Genomic DNA, 23,175 nt, shown 5'->3' with positions numbered 1-23,175 from the left:
ATATCTAGGTTAATTTTAGTTATTTAATATAACCATTGTAGAGACAAAATCAATATAAGCAAGAATAATTGTTCTTTGCTTTGCAAATATTTTGTATAAAATTGGAAGGAGCAGCAGTACTCGTCAATATCAGTTCTTTAGTCCTTTCCATTTTGCTTGTTTTATTTTTATAGTAATACTAATTAGTTTTGGCTCACTTTAAAAATAGTTTTAAATTGTGCCGCAGGTCATGTTTTAGCCCTCTGACCTTGCTTGCTTTTTTTTTGCTTTGGATGTCGCCCGTCTGGCAACAGGTTTAATCAATAAATTTTGCATTTCAATGCGACCAAAGTTTTTCGCTGGCCATCGCGTAGGAAAACTTGTTGCACTTGGAGCTGGGAAATGCGCCAAATGGCTTGGCCGGGGGGGTGAGGGGGGTGGGTGTTACCCCCTCTGGGAATGGGAAAGTGGCCAATGTTGCCGTTGTTGCTGCATCAGTATCAAACTCGATTCACATTTCATTCATAACACAGGCGGCAGAGCGACAGAGAGAGCTGCAAAGTCAGCACTCATTCATTTTCCCGACTGTCACACATATACTTACAAATACCAGCACACTCACACTCACACACACACACACACACACAGACAGTGCACTTTCATTCATTAAAAGCCATTCGATGGGCGGTAAGGCCAAGGAGGGGGCGTGGCGCCTTGTGCGGCTGCCAAAAAAGGAAAACTCCTCTGGCATTCAATTGCCAATTTCTCGGAAAATTCTCGGAAAATTGATAAGTTCTTGAACTCCAGGCAAGAGTTCACGAGTTCATTTAGCACTGATGAGAAAACAATGCAATCCATAATATAAGAAAATATTTTTTGATGTAAAATTTGTGCCTAATGTCTCAAAATTAATTATAATTATGTGACCAAGTTTCGTCTAAGAATATAAATAATGTGAACTTGGTTAGGAAAATCGAATTAAGGGCACGTTTTTCTTTGTGTCTGAATTTGGTTTTAAAAGCCCTGATAAATTTGCCTTTAAATCTTTGTCGTTTCGATAACATAAACTATTATTTTAGCTTTGGAGGAAATTTATTGGAAATTAAACTACTTTTGTTGTTGATAATAATATCTGTTTTTAGAAACACCAAAAATAATATGATAAATAGGTAAAAATGGTTAAGAATGTAAGCAAATTAACTTGGACTTGGAACCGCGATTAAAATCTCAAAATATATGTGAGTAACGTCTTATTAAAGCTTTGTTTAAAGAAATGCTGAAGAATATATTTAAAAACAATATTTTTTTGGGATTTTGTGGGAAGTGAAATCTGTGATTAACGTCTTATTAAAGCTATGTTTAAAAAAATGCTGAAGAATATATTTAAGCACATAATTTTTTGAGATTTAGTGGGAAGTGGGGAAACGTTTGTTTGGGTGTCTGAACTTGGCACCAGAAGTCGTTGCCTCTCGGCCACTTTCGCATGCAACAAGTAAGAGTTGGCCAAGAGATGCGATGCGCAGTGCCCCACATACAGTGTGTATATAAGCCGTGGCCACAAAATAAATAAATAATAAATACAATATAATTTATATGTATGTCGATATACAGACCGCTGCGACTGCGATTGCTGCTGCTGCTGGCGCTGCTGCTCGACGGCTGGCGACGGCCACTGCGCAGCGGAGCGGTGACGCTGGCGGTACCGCCGCCGCTCCCGCTGCCGCTGCCCCCGCCCCCCGCGACATCGACGTACTCGGCCACGTCGCTGGAGTTTCGGCGGAGGAGGATGCGGATGCGGAGAAATGTGGCCGGGAGGATAACAATGAAAAGTGTTCGCACACACACACAGTCACACACTTACGCACACACAAAAAAAAATATGTGAAGGCAGGATATACACACACACACACACGCACACACACGCACGCAGGCAGCCAACGCACACTCAGCCACTTATGCGCAATGGCGAGATTCGCGATAGTTGTTCATCATTCGCAACATTTGCATCGTTTTTTTGCCGCGTTCACTGGGTCCTTTGCTTGTGCCTCGTATATCCTGGCTTTCTTCGTATATCCTGTTCGATTGCACTCCCTTATGGTTTTCACTATATTCGCCGGCTGGCGAAGGCACCACTTCGATTGCTTTCGACTGGCTGCTGCTGTTGCGGTGGCATGTGGCACGGCTGCGTCTTCAACACCAACTGAATGGCATCCTGCGGACGGAGGACGCCAAGTAAACGAGGCCGAGTGGACAGGTCCTGGCCAGCGAACAGCTGTTCGGGTTTGCCATCAGCTGTGCGCAGCTTTCCCCCCAACAACCACTGGGAAATGGCCCAAAGCTCGGCAAGCTCAGGCGGGAAAACTTTCCACGAGGAAAGCTCCACATCCGGTTGGCAGGACCAAGGGATGCGGCAAATTCAAAAAACAAAAAGGACTCACCTGTCTGGGTGCTGGAGTCGAAGAACGTACTGGTCGTCTCCACGGTCATGGTGCCGATGGTTCCATCGATTATCTGCGCCGAGGAGTCACGCCTGCCGCGATAACTGGGGATATATACATATGTGATATTATAAGGATATTATAAAGATATATATTTCAAATTTTATTCAGATTATTACTAGGATAAGTGAACTGTATGTCCTTCTTAGATAGAAACACTTCAAATATAACATAAATTCTTGGCGTAAGAGTTCATTAAAGGATGCTCCTTATTTATTTATTAAATGTATTTTACTTCTGCCGCGATAACTGGGGATATAGATGTGATATTATAAGGATTATTGGCCTACACAATTATATATTTCAGATTATTACTAGGATAATTGAATTGTATGTCCTTGTCAGATAGAAACACTTCAAATATGACATAAGTTCTTGGCGTAAGAGTTCATTTAAGGTTGCTCGTTATTTATTAGTTAAAGCTATTTTACTCCATCCGCGATAACTGCGAAAATAAGTGCCTAACTATTAGGATTTCTCAACTATATCCTTGCGGTTATGTACTTTTTGGGTAAGATCTTATATAAGGCATTAAAAGGCTTTTTAAAATTATAAAAATGTCATAATTTCTTGTCTCAATAAAACTATCTAGCTATTGTATATACAAATTGTTAGAAAAATAAGTTTATTTTTTGCTGTTATAAATTTTGTAAATTTCTTCTTAAGTCAAAATGTTAGTCAAAAGAAAAATAGACAACGTAAACGCTTTAAGCAGTTGCATAAAAAAAAACTGGAACTTAAAAAAATAATTGGATCTTATGTCAACATTTTTTTAATAAACAAAAATGATTTTGAAAATAATTTTATTTTATTTTACTTTATATAAAATATAGGGTCAATAAAATCGAATTCTTTTTTGAGTTTAAGTACTGGCAAGTTGTATCGGTTTTGATTCTCTAGAGTATAGCTGTTATTGTCTATGGAAATCGGGATATATAGAGATATATACTCACCGACAGACGTCGTCGCTCTGGGAGCTCTGTCGCCGGAAGTTGCGGCAGCGGATCATCTCCTCGGTGGTCGACTGCCGCCGGAATCCGCGGGCGATGAGGATCTCCTCGGTGGTGGACTGCCGCCGGATGGCCGGCCGCTGGTTCTGCTCCACGGTGGTCTGCGTCTGCGGACGGGAGCACGGGCTGGGGTCTCTCGAGGAGCAGCAGCTGTTCGAGTCCGGCGACCTGGGTGAGCGGGCCGCCGAGCTGCTCTGCCGGCGCAGGGTGTGCCGTCGCGGACTACCGTCCCGCTCGTGGCTGCGGTCCGGCGAAAGGTGCGTCCGCGAATCCCGGCGACCGCCCCGCGATGCACTATCCGGCGACAGGGAGTCCCGCCGCGAGGTTCGCCGCTCCCCGCAATCGTCCGGCGGATCTGGGCTGAGGGCGGGCTGCGAGCCACGCCTACTGCCGCCAGCGCCGCCGCCGCCGCCCGGCAGACAGCCCTCGTCGAAGGCGGTCGCCTGGCGCTGCAGCCGCTGGAGGCGTGGCGCCCGCTCCGGACTGACGCCCGCCTTCGAGTCGCGCCGATTCACCCGGCCGCACTGCGTCTGCGAGTCGCGGCGTCCCTTCGGCGCCGTGGGACTCGTCGCCGGCGGCGTCACCGAGCTGGTGATGATCGTCGGCGGTGGCAGAGCCTGGCAGGCGGAGTCCACCTGCTGGTGGGCCAGGTGGAGGTGGTGAGTGCTCGAGTGCGTCGATATCAGGGGCATGGAGTGGTCCGAGCAGGAGCCGGCGGAGCTGGTGGACGGTCGCTGCTCCTGCCGGAAGTTGGGGAATTCGGGGGCGGCCAAAGAGTCCCGCTTCTTGGCCATTTGGTATTTGCCCGGCGGCGGGGGCGTGGTCACCCGCCCGGCCACATTGCTGTCGCGCCGACTGCCGGACAGGTAGCTCTCACCGGATCCGCGCCGGGATGCCTGGTGGTTCGGAGTTCGGTGTGGAGTGGTTGGTGGGTTCATTGGTTGATTGGTTTATTGGGAGAGAGAGAGAGACAGAGAGAGCGAGATGGAGAAGGGTTAGGGGTGGGGGGTCAAGGTGGTCAAGGTGGTGGCGCAGGTGGAGTGCCAGGTGCAGGTGCACCACCCTCAAGAACATCAGGCAAATGCACTCGCTTGGATATTATTCAAAGTAGCATTTCCACAATTTGTTTAAATATTTGTAAATACATTAAACTTCTTTTAAAGCTTTTGTTTATGGAAATATTAGCAAAGACTTTCAATTGGTTTTAAATAATTCAAAGCAGAATTTTCACAAGTTCTTAAAATATTTGTAAATATATATTACTTATTTTTTGAAGCTTTTGTTATGGAAATATTAGCAAAGACTTTTAATTAGTTTCAAATATTTCGCAAATTGTTTTAATATTATATTTATTATAATATGTGAATTAAACATCTCTTTTTCTTAAAAGTGTATCAAGATATCTCCAAATATTTCAATATACTTGTAATATCAAGTTATGGGCTTCATATACCTTATAGTTGGAATTTATTGAAGGATCTATCAAATATATATTTTTTTGTCTCTAAATGTTCGCAAGTAATTAGCTTGGATTTCCTTGCAGTGCATTTGCCTTCGCCCCTCATTGTGTGTATGCCAACTTATTGATCTAAATGCCCAGGTTGGTGGATCCTTGCTGGATTTGGGGATACACTCGGGGCCATTCATGTATACTCACGCTTTTAGAGCACTCGACGACGACGGGCACGGCGACACAGCTGCTGGACTGCTCCTCAACTGCCCCGCTCTCCCTCCTGTTCCAGTGCCGCACGAACTCGGCGGTATTGGAGTCCCGCCGCGACCTCATGCTCCGGATGCCGGAGTCCGCCGAGGACTCGCGCCGCTTGCGTGGCGCCATGTAGGTGGTGCAGGTGCCACCACTCGACCCCACCCCGCCCCCACCCGCCCCCGTACTGGCGTCCGTGGTGGTGGAGGTGCGCCAGGGGAGACTGCGGGCCAGGTCCGCCAGCGTTTCGCGGCGATTCAGCTGCGCCTTGGAGCGGGACGCCTGCTGCTGCTGCTGCTGTTGCTGCTGCTGCTGGTGGTGCTGCTGCTGCTTGTTGGTGCCGCCGCTCCACTCGCGCAGTATGTCCGTCAGCTGGGCCAGCGAGCTGCGCCGCCGACGCTGCAGTCCCGGCGGCGGCGAGGTGCTCGGCGGGGTGGTGATCTGCGCCGCCGAGTCCCGCCGCCCGCCCAGCCGCTGACGAATGGTGGACTCCTCCAGCTGCAAGGTTTGAACAGTCTTTTTTAATTTTCTTTTCCAAATTTCATATGCTACATAGGCAAAACATTTGAATATTCTGCCTTAAATGTGAAAATATTATCACATGCTATTGTACTTTCTTTATGATTTTACAATATGCAAGAAATCTCCTGAGTCTTAAAACAATCTGGGCTGCAAGTTCTAACAGTGTTTTTTAATTTTTTCTAAATTTCAACTGTTCTGTCTAAATTATGAAAATATTATCAAATACTATTATACCACACTAAACTACTAATACTATTATATTTTGTATTGCATAAAATCAATACAATAAATTTAATCCGATTCCAAAGTGGCATACCTCTAAAGACTTGTGATTCGATTCTCAAAAAATTTGCATTCAAAATTTTCGATTTAACGTTGATCAAAATTTTGACCCATTTTCATTTTAGTTAACTTTCAAACGTAACTTAATAAGCTTGCACTTTGAATGAAAGATTTTTGTTTTAAAGTAATTGCAGAAGGTCAAACGAGTTGGTAATTCCTTTGAACTTTACGTAGATTGCACATGAGTGTTTCATTCACTTGTGGGTGTATTAAAATAGTGTATTGATATTGTTTTGTGAATTCTGGAGACCCACCTGTTCGCGCACAAGATCGTCCCAGCCGTTGCCGCCCTGCCACACCAAACCCACTTGGTGCGACATGATGGGCAGGTTGCACACGAAGCAAATGGCTGTCATAGTCCTGCAACGATACAAATCTGGAGTGAGTACAATTAAAAATACAAAAATTTACCTCATGCATGGCTTAATATTTAATAGTCGGCATGCGACATTAAAGAAGTAAGGAAAATTTGGAAAATTGGAAAATCGGAAAATGTAAGAATGAACAGAGTCATGCGGAGAAGAATGGCTGAATGGCAGATGTTATTTTTGGATCGGCTGTTAGCTGGCTGAAAAAGCTTTTCTTGATGAAAGAGCTTGATGCGAAAGCCAAAGGCTCAAAGTTTGCCAAAGGAAAGTAGGAAAGTTGTGAAAGTTCGAAAGCTGTGAAAATTTGAAAGCTGAGAAAGTCCGAAAAGCTGTGAAAGTTCCAAAAGCTGTGAAGGTTCAAAGGCTGTGAAAGTTCCAAAAGCTGTGCGGCATGCAGTGAAAGGATGTTTAAGGACGTGAAAGCTCCAAGGTGAGAGTCCTTGCTCTGCTTTTATCGTGCAATATACATGTATTGTGTTATAGAGGAAAGCGTAGAGTAGAGGTGTTCGAGAGGAAAGCTTTTTGTGGGAAAGTGAAAGCGCATTTCATGTTTTGCTTGGCTTGCTAACTTTTTGCGTATGACCACGGAGGTGCTGCTGCAGGGCTGATCCATGGACCGGTAATGCCGCAGTTTTGACATGGCGCATGTTCCGGTTTCTGTGGCAGCGCCCGCCGATCCTCGAAAGTGAGCGGTATCCTTTTATTCGCCAGCCGCTCCTGCGGCCCTCCTCTCTTTCTTTTCTTTTTTTTTTTCTTAGCAGGTCATATATCCTCCTATATATCCTTTTTTTTCGTTTACAAATTGCGCTGCACTTTCTTTCGGGGTTTTCGGCTAGCCGAAAGTGCGGTGATTAGGTCTTGGTATTGGTTTCTTTAACATTGAATGGGGCGGGGGTTTTTTTTTTTTTTGGAGTGGGATACTGATTGATTGGTTTGCTACACACACATAGAGATACACTGGAAAAAAATCGAAGAAAATAGTATTTGGTGGTTTAAAACGCATTGGATGGGGCTCATATATATCGAATGGTGGGCAAATCTCAATTTACTAAAGGGCTTGGGATTTACTAAATGGGACAAACTACAGGTTAAGTAGGGGGTCATATAGTATATAATATATATTTCATAATTTGTAATTATAATTATCAATATTTGCATTATAACTAGATATTTATTTGATATACTTATTGGAACGAAAAAAGGAAATTATTGAAATAAGTAAACAAAGTAAAACAGGGAAATGTAAAAGTGTATGTATGTTTGTTACTTGAAAATTGAATCCTCTTTGCCATATTTCCTAAAATATTCCTTTTTTATTTTGTAAGGACTATTTTAAGATTTCCATTCACCTATTTGTTGTTCAACTTAAAATATTCCTTTGCCTCTCCTTTTATTGCTTTGTGATCATTTCTTGCATATATTCTCCTTTTGAATTGCGTTTAATTGGTCAAATCCATCATACGCACCGTTGCCAAAATAAAATACAAATAAAATCGAAGGGCAACAGACCGATTCCTTGTCCAAAACAACTGCGTTTTTGTGTTTTATTTCCACAGAAATATAAGTACAAGTAACAATGCTCAGTTTCTTGGTAGAGTTTCACAATATAAGTTGATACTTATAACTGAGTATATAAGTAGCAACTTATATTTGGCTTGTTAATAATGCACAAGAAATTCATTTTTTTATTTGGCCAAACCGAAAATGCTTACACACAGCATTGTGTTTCGGCAAGGTGGAAATACACAGAGGAAAATTAGCTTAAGAATTGGTTTTAGTAAGCTGTCTAATTTTGTGATAAAATGTTCTAAGAAAAAGTTAGTTTAAGTCCGAAGTTAATTTTAAAATATTCAAATTAAAATTATGTATATACCTGCGAATATAGTTTAAATATTGTTCACGCTCTCGTTTTTATTGATTTTTTTTTTCATTGAACTTGACTCTTGTGTTTGTTGGCTTGGAAAAACTGAGGTTGAGCTTGAGCCTGCACTGTTTCTGGCCAGCAGATGGCTGCACTTAAGCCAGATGCCAAATGGAAACGGTCGACGCAGAAATCCAGATGAATTAATGCTCAAAGGCGTTTCCGCAGAGGCAATCAAAATGGAGTATCAACTTATTTGGCCGCAAGTTTATGGCCATTAACTTAATAACTGCCAGACGGCTGGACTTCCCCTCCACATGGAGGGAGTGTGTATGTGTGCGGGTGTGTGTGCCTGTGTAAAAGGACAAGGACACCGCACCGGAAGTTGTCGAGTGTGTGGCAGGTTCATAAAAGTCCGGACTCAAGTTTCCCGAGTGGGGAAACCCCGCCAGTCAATGAAACACTTGGCCAAAGTAGTTCCAAGCACCAAAGTTTCCTACTTTTTTCCCAGCTCTGTGTGAAATATGAAATGCTCGAGGGAAAGCAATTTCAAAACCAATAAGTACGCAGCACACACATTCCAATTGACGATCTGCAATTTGTACCATTAAGTGTCAAAATGAATTTGCCGGAATTTCCAAGGACTTGCGACTTGTAATTAATGTATTTGTTTTGAGCTGCCTTTCACATTTAAAGTGTCATTATTTCGTTGGTAATTAATGTATTTATTTTTAAATCAGATTTGGCATTCCATTTAAGCAATAATAATTTAATAGAAATCTTTTAGGGTTAGTTATATTTTTAGTAATTTTTAATTTTCTATTATAAGCATTAGCGATTTGGCAAGGATAGCTTATTTTTACTGAAATAATTCAATTATTTATTATTTATAAATATATTTTATAATTTTTATGAAGATTGGAAATTCTTTTCTGGCGATTTGTTGGGGCTATAGATTTGTTATTTCTTTGTAAGTAATTAATTTAATTGATATTAAAGATATTAAGAATAATAATCTTTAGCTAGTGTAAGGGTACTTTCCGCTTGTGAAATTTTTAGGATTTCCCCCGTGAGCCTTTTTAAACTTGGGAAAAGTTCGGGGCAGCAGCAGAATCCTCCGAGCTTAATCAATTTGAAGTGCACAAGAGCAGCTGGCAACCTGCAGGCTCTGTCGTCACTCTATCCTCCAGGAGTCAACTGGAGGATCTGCGGGAGGAAGGACTCGAAGGGATGGCGGATGGGCACCTGGTGGCAGGCTCAAGTGGGCGACTGGCTGATTGACAGCTGTCAATTTGCGTTTGCCTGTGAAGTGTGTGCCACGAACAATTTTCAACTCAATTTTCTCACTTTTGCCCGTGTCCTTTGGTCCGGTTTGCGGCTAAGCTGGAGCAGCTGTCCATGGACACGAATGTAGTCGTAGTCCAAGTCCAAGTCGATGTGGAAGTCGAGGTCATGGGGTCGGCAATCGGAGGAGTGGATGAGTGGAAATTGGGCGGCTGCATTTGTTTCTCCTCCGTTTCATTTCCAATCAGCCAGTTGCCCAACACCGCTGTTCATAGAGCAAAAAAAAATGAAGAATAAAAAACACATTTTCCACAACGCCTGACTGCCACTTTTCCACTTGCCACAGACAGTCCTAAACCGAATGCAATTTTCTGCAAAGTTCATTCAAAAACTCCTTAAAAAGTTGCTCAACACTGCGGGCTAATTAAAAGTTATTTTCCCAGGTTCTATATTTAATCCACAAACGTAAATGTTGAGAGTCAGTGCTTTTCATAAGCTTTTGCAAAAAGTTGTAAACCATTTAATAATACGATTAGCTTGAAAAACATTTCTGACTTTTCTTTAAGTAATAATTATTATAAGAAAATGTATTTCAATATTGATTTTCGTGTTGCCACAACAAGTTGGTAAACTTCTGTGGGATTTGATGAACCTAATCCCCTGACTCCATTAATCTGTATTATATTTGAGAACTCATTTATCGCCCCACCCGCGGCAATTGCCCTTTTTCTTCCCCCATTTCCACTCTGTTCCACCGCTAAATGAAACAATTTAGTTAAATGGTGAGCATTTTACGTTAGCCACGGTTTTGCGGTTCCATTCAGTTTTCCTTTTAGTTTTTTTTTATTTCTATTTTTTTGTGAACTGTTGTCCTGGCAATAAAATGCAATAGAAATAAAAGGCGAGTATTTCGGACGTTGGCACCTGGACGTCTTTCCTTTGATTCCCTTCCTGCCTCCAAAGTGACTTTCTGTGTCCCAGTGGTGCAAAATGCGGAGTTTGGAATGTGGAATGCGGTGCGAGGGGTGGTTCTGGGTGATTTCTGCTATTTAGTTAATTTTAGAGCGTCTGTCGGCCAGCCCCCTTGAAATATTACTTGGGCTCTCTGCCGACAGTTTCCTTTTGATGTAATTGCGAGGGGGGGGTCCAGCTGTAAGTCCTGTTTGGTCCTGTAAGTCCTGTTCGTCCTGTGAGTCCCGTTGGTTTTGGGCCCGGGTGGTTGTCCAGCTTCCAAGGACAGTTGGGTGCGGCTATTCATTGATTAACTGCCAGGACTCACTGGAGACACGTGAAAAGTGGAGAAGCTTTAGCTTGACGGCACTCGGGGCCATTTTCATTTAACATTTTCATTTTCGTCGTCGCCTAAAGTTTTCATTTTCTGTTTTTTTTCGGCATTTTTTTCAGCCCTTGTTGTTGTCATCTTTGGTTTCGTTTTTGGCATTCAAAGTTGGAATACCTGAAAATGCTTGGTAAATTAGATCAAAGGACCAGAAAGTACGTGTAGGCATTTTCCGCCCTAGCTTGTATATATTTGTTAACATATACAGTGAACGCTTTAAAAAGCAACACTCCGCTGACCTAAGCTCATTTCAAAAATTATTTAAAATATTATCGTATGGTTTTCATTAAATTTTTAAGTAAGGAGATTGAGAAAAGACAATCAAGTTTTTTAGAAAATAAATATGGAATGTATTACTGTTTTACAAATTGAAATTGATTTTCTATAATTAAAGATGTCATTACTGTATTACTGCTTTACAAATTTTAATTGATTTTCTATAATTAAAGATGCCATTAATGGCGCTTAAATGTGTCATACGTCTTTTATTTCGATATTGTTTATTGGTGTTGATTGTTTCGTTTTAGGAAGAGTTTACTGTATATATATGTATACCTATATATACACAGTAAGTACTTGGAAAGTCGGATTAAGTAATTTGCGCGTGCCACTTTCAATTTCTTGCAGGAAACGTTTGGAGAAAGTTGGAAAAATGCTTTTCCTCCGCCATTGCCTTTGCCTTTGCCTTTGCCTTTTTCCGCTTTCCCCTTTTTCCCTCTTCCCTGTCTGCGCTTCCTTTCTTTTTCCCCCTTTTCCTGACTTTTCCTCTTCTCTGGTTGCCTTTGTAAAAGGCTTTTCGGCTTAGAAGCCCGGCCAGCCATTTGAATAAATAAATAATTAAAGCGACTTTTATAGGGGCCACTCGCACATATATCATTTGCGATATTGAACCGTCGCTGACCTGTGTATGTGTGAGCACTAACACTAACACAAACACACTAATACACACACACACATTAACACCACCACCGCGACTCGTGCTGAGCATAATTTCCGCTGACAAAGTTGATAAAAAGTTGTAGCATACTTTTCAGGCGACGACCGCGGCGACCATTATGCAAATCGGGTGAAAAGGCGCTGGGAAAACACTTAAGCCGTTTTGTCCAACTGGCTAACACACACACACCCACACACACACAGATACACACTGTGGCACACCGACGGGGCGCATTGTTGCTGGGAAATCTAATTTCCTTGGCAGGCGCCATGCTGCGCTTTTCCAGCGCTGACAACCCCTTCATTTCCCGCCCCACTGCTTTTCCCTCCCGATTTTGTACCACCCACTTTTTCCGCCCACTTTTCCCTCCCACTATTACCGTCTATGCATGCATAATTCAAATGGTCAGCTCGGCCCCGTTCGTTGGGATCCGATGATGATGATGATGATGATGGGCCATGCATATTTGATGGAATCATCTCGGGATGACTTACGGCCCAACCAACTGTGGCTCCGCCACTTTTATTTATTTAGCCAGGTCAGCCCGACAAACTCCCTCTATATACATTTGTAGCTATTAAATTGATCAAACTATAAAAGTTGGTGCAAATATTATGAATGGGATTTGTCAACTTTGTGCCATGAAATTTCATTTTAGAAACTAGAAAGTATATTTGCCCACAAAGTTGCTCATTTAAAAGTAGTATCTTTTTAGATGTGTTCTTTTTTTTATATTTAACGTTGATTCACAGAAAATGCAAGACGTGTTTATAGATTTTTTATGATGAAAGTTTTCAGCAAAGATAATAATAATTAATAATTTTATGTTTTATAATTTTTATGTTTTAAAATACAGAGCGGACATTACCAAAGTTGCCACCAGAATATAAAGTTATATTTTAGAATGTATAAGCTTAAGTTTATATAAGAGGATGCTATGATTTTGACTTGCTCTCCTTTGCAGCATTTTCTGATTAAAAAATTATAAGGCAGTTTAAAAAAATTGATCGCATTCATTTTAATGTCCTACACAAATAAGTTACCCTTTTTTTGTGTTTTGTTTAATATGCTTCATACAAATATTTAAAGCCTCTTAAGACTTTCTCAAAAGTTCTCAGTCGAAAAATCCCCAGTTAAAGATAAAAATAACCGGGGCTTACTAATTAAGCAAAAAAAAAAAAAACGAAACAGCAAGGACTTACAAGGAAAATGAAACAACATATTTGCAGCGAGCGAAAGTTAATGAGTTTCAGGCGATTAGGTTGTGGGTCAAGATTCTCTTTTGGTGTTGGTCAAAGAAAATCCGGGAAAATGATTCAGCATTCAAGTTGAATCAATAATATCGGGGTTATAAAATCATGCCGTTGAATTTTTGATAAGGGTTGAGTTGAGGTCCTTCAAAGGACTTCAACGTTCGTCTATCGACTCGACATGAAATCTTGCAAATATGAGCAACAGTTATGCCATGAGTGGGTGGTTTTTTGGGGCGGCGTTCTTTGGGTGGTGTTCTTTGGGTGGTGTTCTTTGGGTGGTGGTGCTGTGCCGAAAATTGGGCAGTCAAGTGCTGGCAAAATGCAAAGCCAACAACATGGCAACAAGGACGATGTCAAAAATAGTGTCTCAACCGGTAGTGGGTGTGTTTTCCGGGTGGTTCGGTGGGTGGTTGGGTGGCTGAGTGGGTGGTTGGGCGCTCAAAAAAGAGAGGTGGAAGCTGAACAAACTGCCAGTGAACGAACCGCATCGTTTGCTCGTTTATTTGCTAACCAGTCTAAAATGAAATTAATTATAGTTACGCACAGTTTCCGTGACCCGCAAGGACCTCCCCCACCTTCACCCCCTTTCCATTTTCCACCCCCCCTCCCCATCTAGGGTGTGTATGTGTGTGTGTGTGTGTCTGCCGCTTTTGTTTTCAGGTTTTGCTGGCAGTTTTCACTGTTTTTTTTTTCTTTTTTGTGGCTTTGGGAAAGTCCTGCAGGGGACCTGTTTCTGATAAATGGCAAGTCAACTAGTGTACAACGAACATTGCCAAAATGGCCTTCATGTTTCGACTGCGAATTGCCCCTTCAATATTCAGTATTAAAAATATTTAAGCCGAATTGCATTTGTAATATAAAATAGAATATTTATATTTTATCCAATTTGTATTCTGGTTAGATAAATTAAAACTTTAGAATTAAATAAAGAATTACTTAATAGGAGAGAGATTTAGGAAATGGTTTGATAGAGATTCTAAGGTATTGAAGCGCAGATTTGCCCAAATATAATAATTATAAAATATGATTATGGCCTACACACCACTCTGTATCTTAATTTCTGTCAAATAGCTAAAAGTTGCCCATCGAGGGGCACCCAACATGTTTCCAAAATTACAGGGTACCAAAATGAATGGCCAAAAGAGTAAACAAATTATGCAGGAGCAGCACAGAAATTTTTGACTAACATTGCCGGGGCTTTCTAAAAATAACCACGTCAGGGGTTACGCCCCCTTCGACCCTTTTCGTCCTACCTTCTTCGTTTCGACCAGCATTTAATTTTTTTTTTTTCGTTTTAGGTCCTTGTTCGGCCAGCTGATGTCTGTCTCTTGGCCTGACCCTGAACTTTTTAATTAATACGTGCAAGTGCGTGAGCATCGAGCATTGAAGGGGCTCGTTGAACACACACTCTCACTCGCTCTCTCTCACACACACACACACACACACGCACGGTAACTCACTCACACTCACCCACAATGGCTGTCCAAAATGGCGGAAAAGGGAAACGGAAAAGGGGCGACGAAAAAAGCAGAAGCCGCAACAAAAACAAGCAAGCGAAAGATGAAACTCGTTTTGGCCTTTTACTGGTTACAAAACGCGCCATAATTTTGGGTTGCGAACACTGAGAGAAAAATGACCTAACCCTGGAATACAATAAAATATTTTTAATATGTAACCATTGCTTATTATATGTTAAAGCTCAAATATATATACTAATTTAATGCAGAGCTGCAATGAATTATTTTATGTCAAAAATTATACATTTCTAAGTTTTAGTTTATGAAATTTAAATGAAATAAATAATATGGAATACTGTTATTTGATTTGTTTTGCCTTTTTCAAGGCTGGTACAAAAATATTAAATCTTATTGTCTTATTTTATTTTAAAAATTTAGATTTCATAAAAAAAGTTTAAAAAAAAACAAATGCAGTGAATGCAAATGCAAGGATTTTGATTTAGTTCAATTTGTCTTCAATAATTTTTGTGATTAAATATACAAATTGGTATGATACTCTGCTTATATATTCGCTAATTTAAAATTATATCAGTTATTTCGCGCAGTGTTTTGTGGCTGTGTGTTCCCCGTGTCCCATTTCGCTTTTGTTTACATTTTATATCAAAAACTTTTACGAGCTACAAAATATGCTCAGCCTGAGCCAAAAGCAAACAAATGCGAGGGAAAATGGGCGTGTGGAGGGAGGCAAAATAAATAAAAATAAAATTGATAGCATGTTCTTAGGGTTCCTGTCGACTTATATGCAGAATACACACACACACTTTTGTGCCCCTGTGTGTGTGTGTGCGTGGCAAGTGGATATATGGTCGGAATTATTGGCATCCTTCAGGCCCCTTTCCCCCCCCTCTCCCAGAAACCGCAGATCCCGTCCAATTGCTATTATCGCTTACGAGAGATTATTAAAGTGGTTAATCTTATGACTTTACATTTTGGATTTGTTGATATTTCCCCCAGTTTTTCTGGGGATGAAGCGGAAAAATTCAGAATAATTAAGACAGCCTTTAAATATTTTAATATAACCACGGGCTGTGGGCACGAGTTTGAATATTATTTACTATTTCTCAGAGAAATGGCATACATTTATACCATTGGAATTAATTTTATTCACATAATGGAGCTTTTACAATTATAATATTAAATAACATTTTTGAGGCGCAATATCTCTATACTTTGGGCAATTAAAAAGCCCAGTAAATTGGGATGAAAATGGAGATGTAAACAGGTAATCGATACTCAGAGTCCTGTCAGGATAGTTGGCAATTGAAGGCTGACATTTGGACGGGCGTAGGCAGAATGTTAATTAACGGGCAAAAATGGGCAGGTTTTTAATTTGTGATTTTCAGAAGATACATATTGTTATGGCAGGATTGATTAAATGGACATGGAATCGATGGCCTTGTGGGCTGCACGTCGGTAGTCGCTCTCCAGAAAGGGAATCTTGGCCAGCAATTGGCCCTGGCTGTTGCACACGAACAGCTCGTAGAGTTGCTCATCCTCCGGATTCGGAGTCGTTTTCTCCGGAACTCTTGGGCTGGGCAATGTGGCCTTGATCTCGAGCCTTTCCCTCACCGAATCTCGATGGAATTCCAACTGAAAGCTGCCAATCACGTGTTTTGAGAGCGGTTCCCAGCCAACGGAGGACTCCAATTTTTTGGGAATCGGCAGGACTATCGGATGCACACTAAAATCCACTCGAGGGGTATTTTCCATTCCCAGCGGTTGGCCTTTCATCAAGTACTTTCTTTGGCTCAACCCCTTGAAACGCTTCTTTTTGGAGGGTATGCATTTTGTATAGAAATTTCCAAGTTTTAGACCAGTCATGTTTATGAATTTTTGCCAAAATAAAATTCCCTGTGACACGAAATTTTGATTTCGACTCTTGTCGTGTGGGAAATGGAAGGCCCTATATCCGATTTGGGTTGCCAGAAAAAGGCGGCTGGGAAAACGCCTGCTTTTCATCATGGAAAATCCCATCGAAGGGGAGAGGGAAAGTTGTTTACATTGAAAAGTAACCCACAGCAACATGGGCTAAATCAAAATCAGAATCATCCATCGCCCGCGGCCGGCATGAAAGCCCCGAAAAAACTGGGGAAAACCCAAGGAAAACATGAAAAGTTTACCCAACCCCAGGTCCCAAGTTTCTGGCTAAGTCTCATCCCCGGAGCACAAACAACGCCTCAATCTTCTGGTGGTATTTTTTTTCTTCCTCCGTTTACCTTCTTCAAATGCAAAATCTAATGAAATTTTCACATTTTATTTTATTTTTCTTTTTTGACTGCAAGTTTTGGCCGGGAAATTGGTGCAGAGAAAGAAATTATATTCAAATTTTGATCGATAGCTTGTTATCCATTTGCTTATTAAAAGTTTAAAAGGGTAGAAAAAAAATGTTATTTTATTTTTGTATTTGAAATGTATAAATCAGAGAATTGAAATGGTTTGGTTTCATTTAAGGAATTCGTTTTTTGTATGCTCCAAATTATTATTTAACAAAATTATCAGATAGTAAATTATAGAATTTTATGCTTTTTCAATAAGAATTGTTAAAAATAGCTTTAAATGTTTACCTTTAGAAGTGTCTCCCAGCTTAAAAATACAATTTGTAAAAAAATGTTTGTGGCGGAAATTGAAAGTCCTTTTTCCACGTGCCTTTCGTTGGAGTCTTATTTAACCGCCCTTCACCTTTTTTCGCAGGTGAAACGACTGCAATGACAGATGGTGACTATAAAAGGTGAAAGTGGTTAAACACACACACTCACACACACACACACACACAAGCAGTAAATGCTTGGGAAATCTGAGCAAATTGTGGGTGTACATGTGTGCAGCGAGCCATTTTATGTTAACAACTTTGTTGGCCCAAAGCGCTTCGTGTCGTCATTATGTTGATCATTAACAACTCGTCAGCATAATGATGATGCCGATGATGATGATGTTGATTGTGCCGAAGTGAGTGCCATATGTTAGCCCGGAAAACTGAGCCACATTTTGGTGGCAACAAATGGCTGAAATCAGCCAAAACAACCAAAAAAAAAAAAAATGAAACAGCCGGCAAACATCAAACGTTGAAGGGGAGCAAAACAAATCAGTTTTTTATTCAACGTGCCCCATAAAAAAAGGGCAAAAAGCACTCACCAAGGAGCGAAAGTTTATGAACCATAAAACAGAATGGAACGATGCATAGGCATGCGATTTTTCCGTAATTTTTTTTTCACCTGCTCGAAGTTGATTTTTTTTTTTTTCTTCCCCCGCCATTTGCATATCGTTCCGGGCTCTTTAAAATGCCGTTAGATGCCAAATATTTCAACCATTTTTCAACTCAAGTTGAGTTGTAAGCTTCAGTGAGGGTGAAAGATTTTCAGAATGAGAAATACTTGGGTGCTCGGCGCGGACTTTGCTCTTTATTTATGGGTCGTGGTCCTTTGAGGACTGACTAGCGAATGTCTGGCATTATTTATGGGCTCTAAGTGGGTGCTTTAGTATCGCATTGATTAAGGCCATATCCTGGAGAACCAATAAATTAAATATTTTTATGGGAGATTCCTTTAAGCTGGAAGCTTGGTTTCCTTTTTTCCAAGCTCAGGTTCTATATTTAAACATTGTATTTATTTAGTTTAGTGTCTGACAACATTGTTGGAGGTTTTCTTTACAAAGGGGTTATCTTTTACATATTAATATTAAGGATTAAATTTATATTTAAGAGATAATTACTTTACAATTACAATTGATTTGTTTGGGTTTTTGCCAAAAATAATGAATTAAATCAAAATTCGAAGTCCTTAAGTCCAAATATAAAAAGGTAATATTTATTTATGGGAACAAATCGAAAACAGTTTTCCCGGCAAGGAAATCAAAAGCGGAAATTTCGACCGGAACAGATTAATCTAAAGCTATTTATGAATTATCCTACTGCAAATGGATGGTGGAGAAGGGAAATCAAGCAGAAGCCATCGTTAAATCGTAATGCAATTTGAGAAATGCATTTGTGGGCATCGCTGCGGTTATCTGGGAGACCCGAAATCCTGGGAGACACTCCACTCCACCAGGAATGTGTCAACCGCTCCTGGAAAGGTCCTGCCCCCCGAACCCCCCGCTCGATCCACTCAAGTGCTCGGTGGCACAGAACGCTGAAGTACTTAAAGGAATTGCTATTGAACTATTAGGTAAAGTAGGGCCAGCTTTTGGCTTCGATATGCAGTTAGAAAAAGTACTGAGAGGTAATTAATACTAATCAAAAATTACGCGAATTGTTAAAAGTGTAAGCAATCCGGATTTGTCGACTTGATTTGATGAAAGATTTGACTCTTTCAAAGGCGTTTGAAGTATTTATTCGGCTATCTATTAAATGTTTTCATGTAAAAGAAATGATTCCGAAAATGTTAAAATATTTGTTAATTTGTTTGCCGATTATAATGAACTCTTAATTTTTTTTTAAAGGAAATTCAAACCTTTCTTACTGTGTTAAAAGAATTCAAACTTATTTTTGAGTGTTAAGTATAAAATAATATAACTATTAGTTATTCATTTATTGCGTTATGTGGCTTTAAGCATTACATAATTTGTCAAAAATCGAATATTTTCTGCCAGTGCATCAGTGTGCGTTCAATTTGTATGGCGGATAAGTCAATGTTGGCTCGCTGGTCGGAAAAACCGGAAGCGCCAAGCGAGGCCAAGAAGGAAGTCGCCTTGGCGAACCGGAAAAAAGGTTAAACTTGTTGCAACAACTTTTCCACAGCCTCGAAGCCCTCACACACACCGAACAGGATATGTTTTATGGGGAGCGATAAATGTTATTAACTTGGCTGGCAAAACTTTTGTAATTGAACGGCTTGGCGTCTCGAAATTAGTTGGGTAGAAGTCCGCCGAGAATAGACCTTAAAGATTTATATATATATCTCCCTCTGTGGGTCACATTTTTCCTTATAGGAATATCCATTTAAGCCCGTAAAAAGCTACATTTTCAAATAAAATAAGGCAAGGAAACCGAATAAAATGAACTAATTTTATGGCTATGATTTAAATAAAGACTCCGTTGAAAGTAAAGACTTAGAGCGGTTGTAGTTTTAGGTTTTCATGGTTCAATATAATTTTTGTATATTGTTAAAGTTATTTCCATGGATAATGCAAAAAACTTCCATTTTAATCAGCTTTTTTTCCCAAGGAAATCCTAATTACGATTCATATTTCAATTTTTGATTGACATTTCGGACAGCCTCTGTAACTTGAGAATCTTTGGGCTTTTCTTCTAATCACAAATGCACGGTTGTTGCTTTTTTTTCTGCTTACCTGTTATCCTATGTCAAAAAAAAAAGAAAAAATATTTTTCCAAATAGCAAAGGAAAATTATCTGTGGATTTATAAAAACTTAGAAAAATGTCAAAAATACCATTGTGATATGGACAAAGGTCCCTTTAAGCCATTTTCGATCTCGACGCAAACATTTTTCCACCATAAAGAGTTGATTTCCCTACTTGGCGTTAACAAAGGACGCTTTATATCTATAAGGAGGAAGTCTCAGCAGGCAACCAGATTATTGCTCGAGATATGACCATGGCAATGCCTTTGTATTTATTATGAATTCGTCTTTAATATGCGAAAAGCAATCGTGTGTACAAATAATGTACAGGCAAATAAACACGCACAGGAACGGAAGGAAAGTCGGGGAAATGGAGAAAGCGGCAGAGGGAAAGCGGGAAAAGTGGCAGGTGGATAAACACCAGGGAGAATGGAGCAAATGGTCACGGAAATGGAAACGAAACAAATCTTGATCTCGTTTTCGGGGCTGTCACTTAGGCCCCCACCCCCCATTTGTATCTGTATCTGTAAGTGTATCTGTATCCGTGTCCATGTACGTATCTGTATCCATGTTTCTGTATCCCTGCAGCCCGTATCTTTGCATCTCAATCTGCTCAATTTATATGCAGAACTGTTCGCAGTCAATTGCCAGTTACGGCGTGATGCTCAAGCTGTTTTCGCTTTTCCCCTTATTTTATTTATTTTTTTTTTATTTTTGTTTTCTTTATTGTTGTTTTTGTTATTGTTTTCGTTTTCGTTATGCTGTTGCCCTGTTTTGTTTTACTCGCTTTCTGGTTGAGACTCCATTTAGCATATTTTCGCCGCTAAATTCAACCAGCGGTCGTGAAAATGGGCTTTATTATTTTTGTAGAAAAAAAATGTTTTGCTATAAAACTAAAAACTATTCGTTACGGTTTGACCTTTTCAATTTCATTACTTTCAGTGGTCTTATTTCGTTTTTATTATTAGCTTCTACGATTTGTTGAAAAGTTCCTTAAGTTTAGTATTATTAAAAAAAAGGTTTTTTAGGGTAAACATGTTTTAAAACTATCTTATTTCTGTGTTACTACTAAACTAACTCTTTTAATTGTTTTTATCTAGAAGGGGTATCTTAATTGAATGTTAAAAAATAATTAAATATTTCAAACGAATTTTTTATGACTCAAAATAATACCAAGTAAATGTACAGCGTATTTTGTCTTGACTTTAGTACAATGATATATATATCGTTATATTTTGAATTTATAAACTTGCTTAGAACATTTCTCAGTGATTCACTGATACTCACAATTTGCCTTCAAAACTGAATACTTTTTCCCCAATTAAATGCGGATTAATTGAATGCCAAGGGAAAGCAACTCCGACGGTCGACTTCGCCCATTTTTGGTGCCTTTCTATCCCCTTAATTTCTTTTGCATTTGCATTTGCAATTTTATTTATTTATTTTTAGCCACCAAGATTTATGCAAATTGATTGTGAGTCTATTAAATTTGCATATTTATCAATTTGTTGTGCGTGTTTCAGTTTCGGTTTCGCTGCTTTTTGCGCTCGCTGTTTATTTTTGTTTTGTCGCGTTTTTGTTGTCGGTTTTTGGCCCCATGTTGTTTGTCTTTGGCAACATATTTTAATTACATCCTCGACGCTGTGGCCCCGAGTTATTTCGTTATTTCGTTATTTCGACTCGATTTGCATAGAGAACGAGTGCGAGATGGAGACTAAGGACTGGCTGTCAGATCGTCATCCTGTCATCCTGAAATCCTGTCATCCTGCCATCCTGCCATCTCCACACCGCCTAATTAATAAGGATGCAATCCAATTAGCAGCGGGCAACATCAAAGCGACTTGTCGCCTTGCGGGGCGATCAAATATTAAATAGGCGCAAAAACTATACCAACTGCGACAACACTCGCCATAAGGCAATTATCATTATGATAATTAAAATCTACGGCTAATTGTAATGGGACGAGTGAGACAGTCCATCAGGCTTAATGCAAATAAATCTGCTCCTTCATTACCTTCATCATTATTCCGATGATGGGAAAAGATCCAAGGCCCAGGACCCAAAACCCAAAACCCAAAACCACTCCCTTTTTCCAGCTGCTTATCGCATTGGGGACGTACACGGGGATGCCTAAAATATCCGGTCAACTATGCCGGAATTATTCCGAAACCACAGGCTAAATTTCGTGATAAATATTCATGGAAAGTGGTCACAGCCTTCAACGAAAATACACTTCAGCGTTAAGTTATTTCCTAAGCCAAACAATGTGTCTCGACGTTAAGCAACTTTTAAGATTATAGAAAAACAAAAACAAATGTTGACAAAATTATCTTGATCTATAAAATGAATATTTTTGTTAACGATATTTCCTTTTTTCTGAGGATCAGCTTGATTTGTAATTTTATAACGAATTCAACGAGGTATGACATTCCAATACGACCACTATTTCAGGGTTTTTTTATTAATTAACTAAAAAATCAAACTTATTTTTTTCGAATCATTTAGCATCATGATCTTTTTTGTAGGATTTTTTTGTTGAAAATTTTGTAACGAATTCAACGAGGTATGACATTCCAACATACGACCACTATTTCCCAGGGTTTTGATTTAAAAACCTAAAAATCTGGTTGATTTTTTTTTTCGGATTTTGGTTAAAATATTTTTCATTTATTAGCTGAACAATTTGTTGTATAATATTTTATTTTTGTGTGAATGCAACTTTGTTGGAAATTTTTCTTGAGACTTATAGCCTTTAAGCTACAATGTAATTCAATGTCACCGATAATATATGTAATTTCCAACACTTTTTGTAATAATTTGTGTTTTATGCTGTGGCATGTCTGTGCACGATTGAATTTCTAATACGGATTCTTTTGGCATACGACTTTGTTGGCACTTTTGCTGAGTTCGCTTCTTTGCCAACTCTATCTCCGTGAATGTGTGTGTGTGTGTGTGTGAGAGAGGACTTTCCCCCGTATTAGTGTGCGTGTGCCGGGCGCCAGTGTGTGTGTCTGTGTACAATGCTTGCAATTTGAGCTTGCTTTTGCTTTACGACAAATAAACATCTACGACAACGGTTTTTAATGTCGCCACGCTGAGGGCAGCATTTTCCGCGCCTTTACGACCGCCCCGACTTTCCTTTTTTCCCATCCCCTTCCCGCCTTTCCCGCCATTCCCGCTTTTTTCCGCTTTCCCCGGGCTTATCTGCATCTGGGGGATGGGAAAACTAAGAGTCTCCCATTGTGCGAATGGGCCATTAAAATGCAT

At 40.1% G+C, this 23,175-nt stretch overlaps 2 protein-coding genes across 7 annotated transcripts in view; both read right to left on the bottom strand.

Moving 5' to 3' along the window:
* LOC108049020 overlaps window positions 1-23,175 on the bottom strand; it is a 105,277-nt gene that overhangs the window by 51,096 nt on the left and 31,006 nt on the right. For 3 of the 6 annotated variants that reach the window (XM_017130030.2, XM_017130025.2, XM_017130026.2), the window contains exons 2-6: window positions 6,994-7,381; window positions 6,311-6,416; window positions 5,145-5,690; window positions 3,431-4,383; window positions 2,418-2,521 (exon numbers count right to left, since the gene is read on the bottom strand). In XM_017130030.2, the coding sequence (XP_016985519.1) occupies window positions 2,418-2,521; window positions 3,431-4,383; window positions 5,145-5,690; window positions 6,311-6,416; window positions 6,994-7,064 (1,780 nt within the window). In that variant the 5' untranslated portion in view covers window positions 7,065-7,381. Of the gene's footprint in view, window positions 1-1,592; window positions 1,646-2,417; window positions 2,522-3,430; window positions 4,384-5,144; window positions 5,691-6,310; window positions 6,417-6,467; window positions 6,557-6,993; window positions 7,382-23,175 lie in introns of those variants that run through there. The other 3 variants (XM_017130027.1, XM_017130028.1, XM_017130029.2) reach the window with 3 other exon arrangements.
* LOC108049024 lies at window positions 15,820-16,523 on the bottom strand. The gene has a single exon (XM_017130032.1). The coding sequence runs from the start codon at window positions 16,434-16,436 to the stop codon at window positions 15,987-15,989; it is 450 nt and encodes a 149-aa protein (XP_016985521.1). The 5' UTR covers window positions 16,437-16,523; the 3' UTR covers window positions 15,820-15,986.

The sequence above is a fragment of the Drosophila rhopaloa genome, unplaced genomic scaffold (assembly GCF_018152115.1).
Source record: "Drosophila rhopaloa isolate 14029-0021.01 unplaced genomic scaffold, ASM1815211v1 contig_3, whole genome shotgun sequence".
NCBI lineage: Eukaryota > Metazoa > Arthropoda > Insecta > Diptera > Drosophilidae > Drosophila > Drosophila rhopaloa.
This window is presented reverse-complemented; position numbering and strand designations above follow the sequence as displayed.

Coding starts and splice junctions, on each gene's coding strand:
- LOC108049024 (XM_017130032.1), bottom strand. CDS start 16,436: ATGACTGGTCTAAAACTTGGAAATTTCTATACAAAATGCATACCCTCC.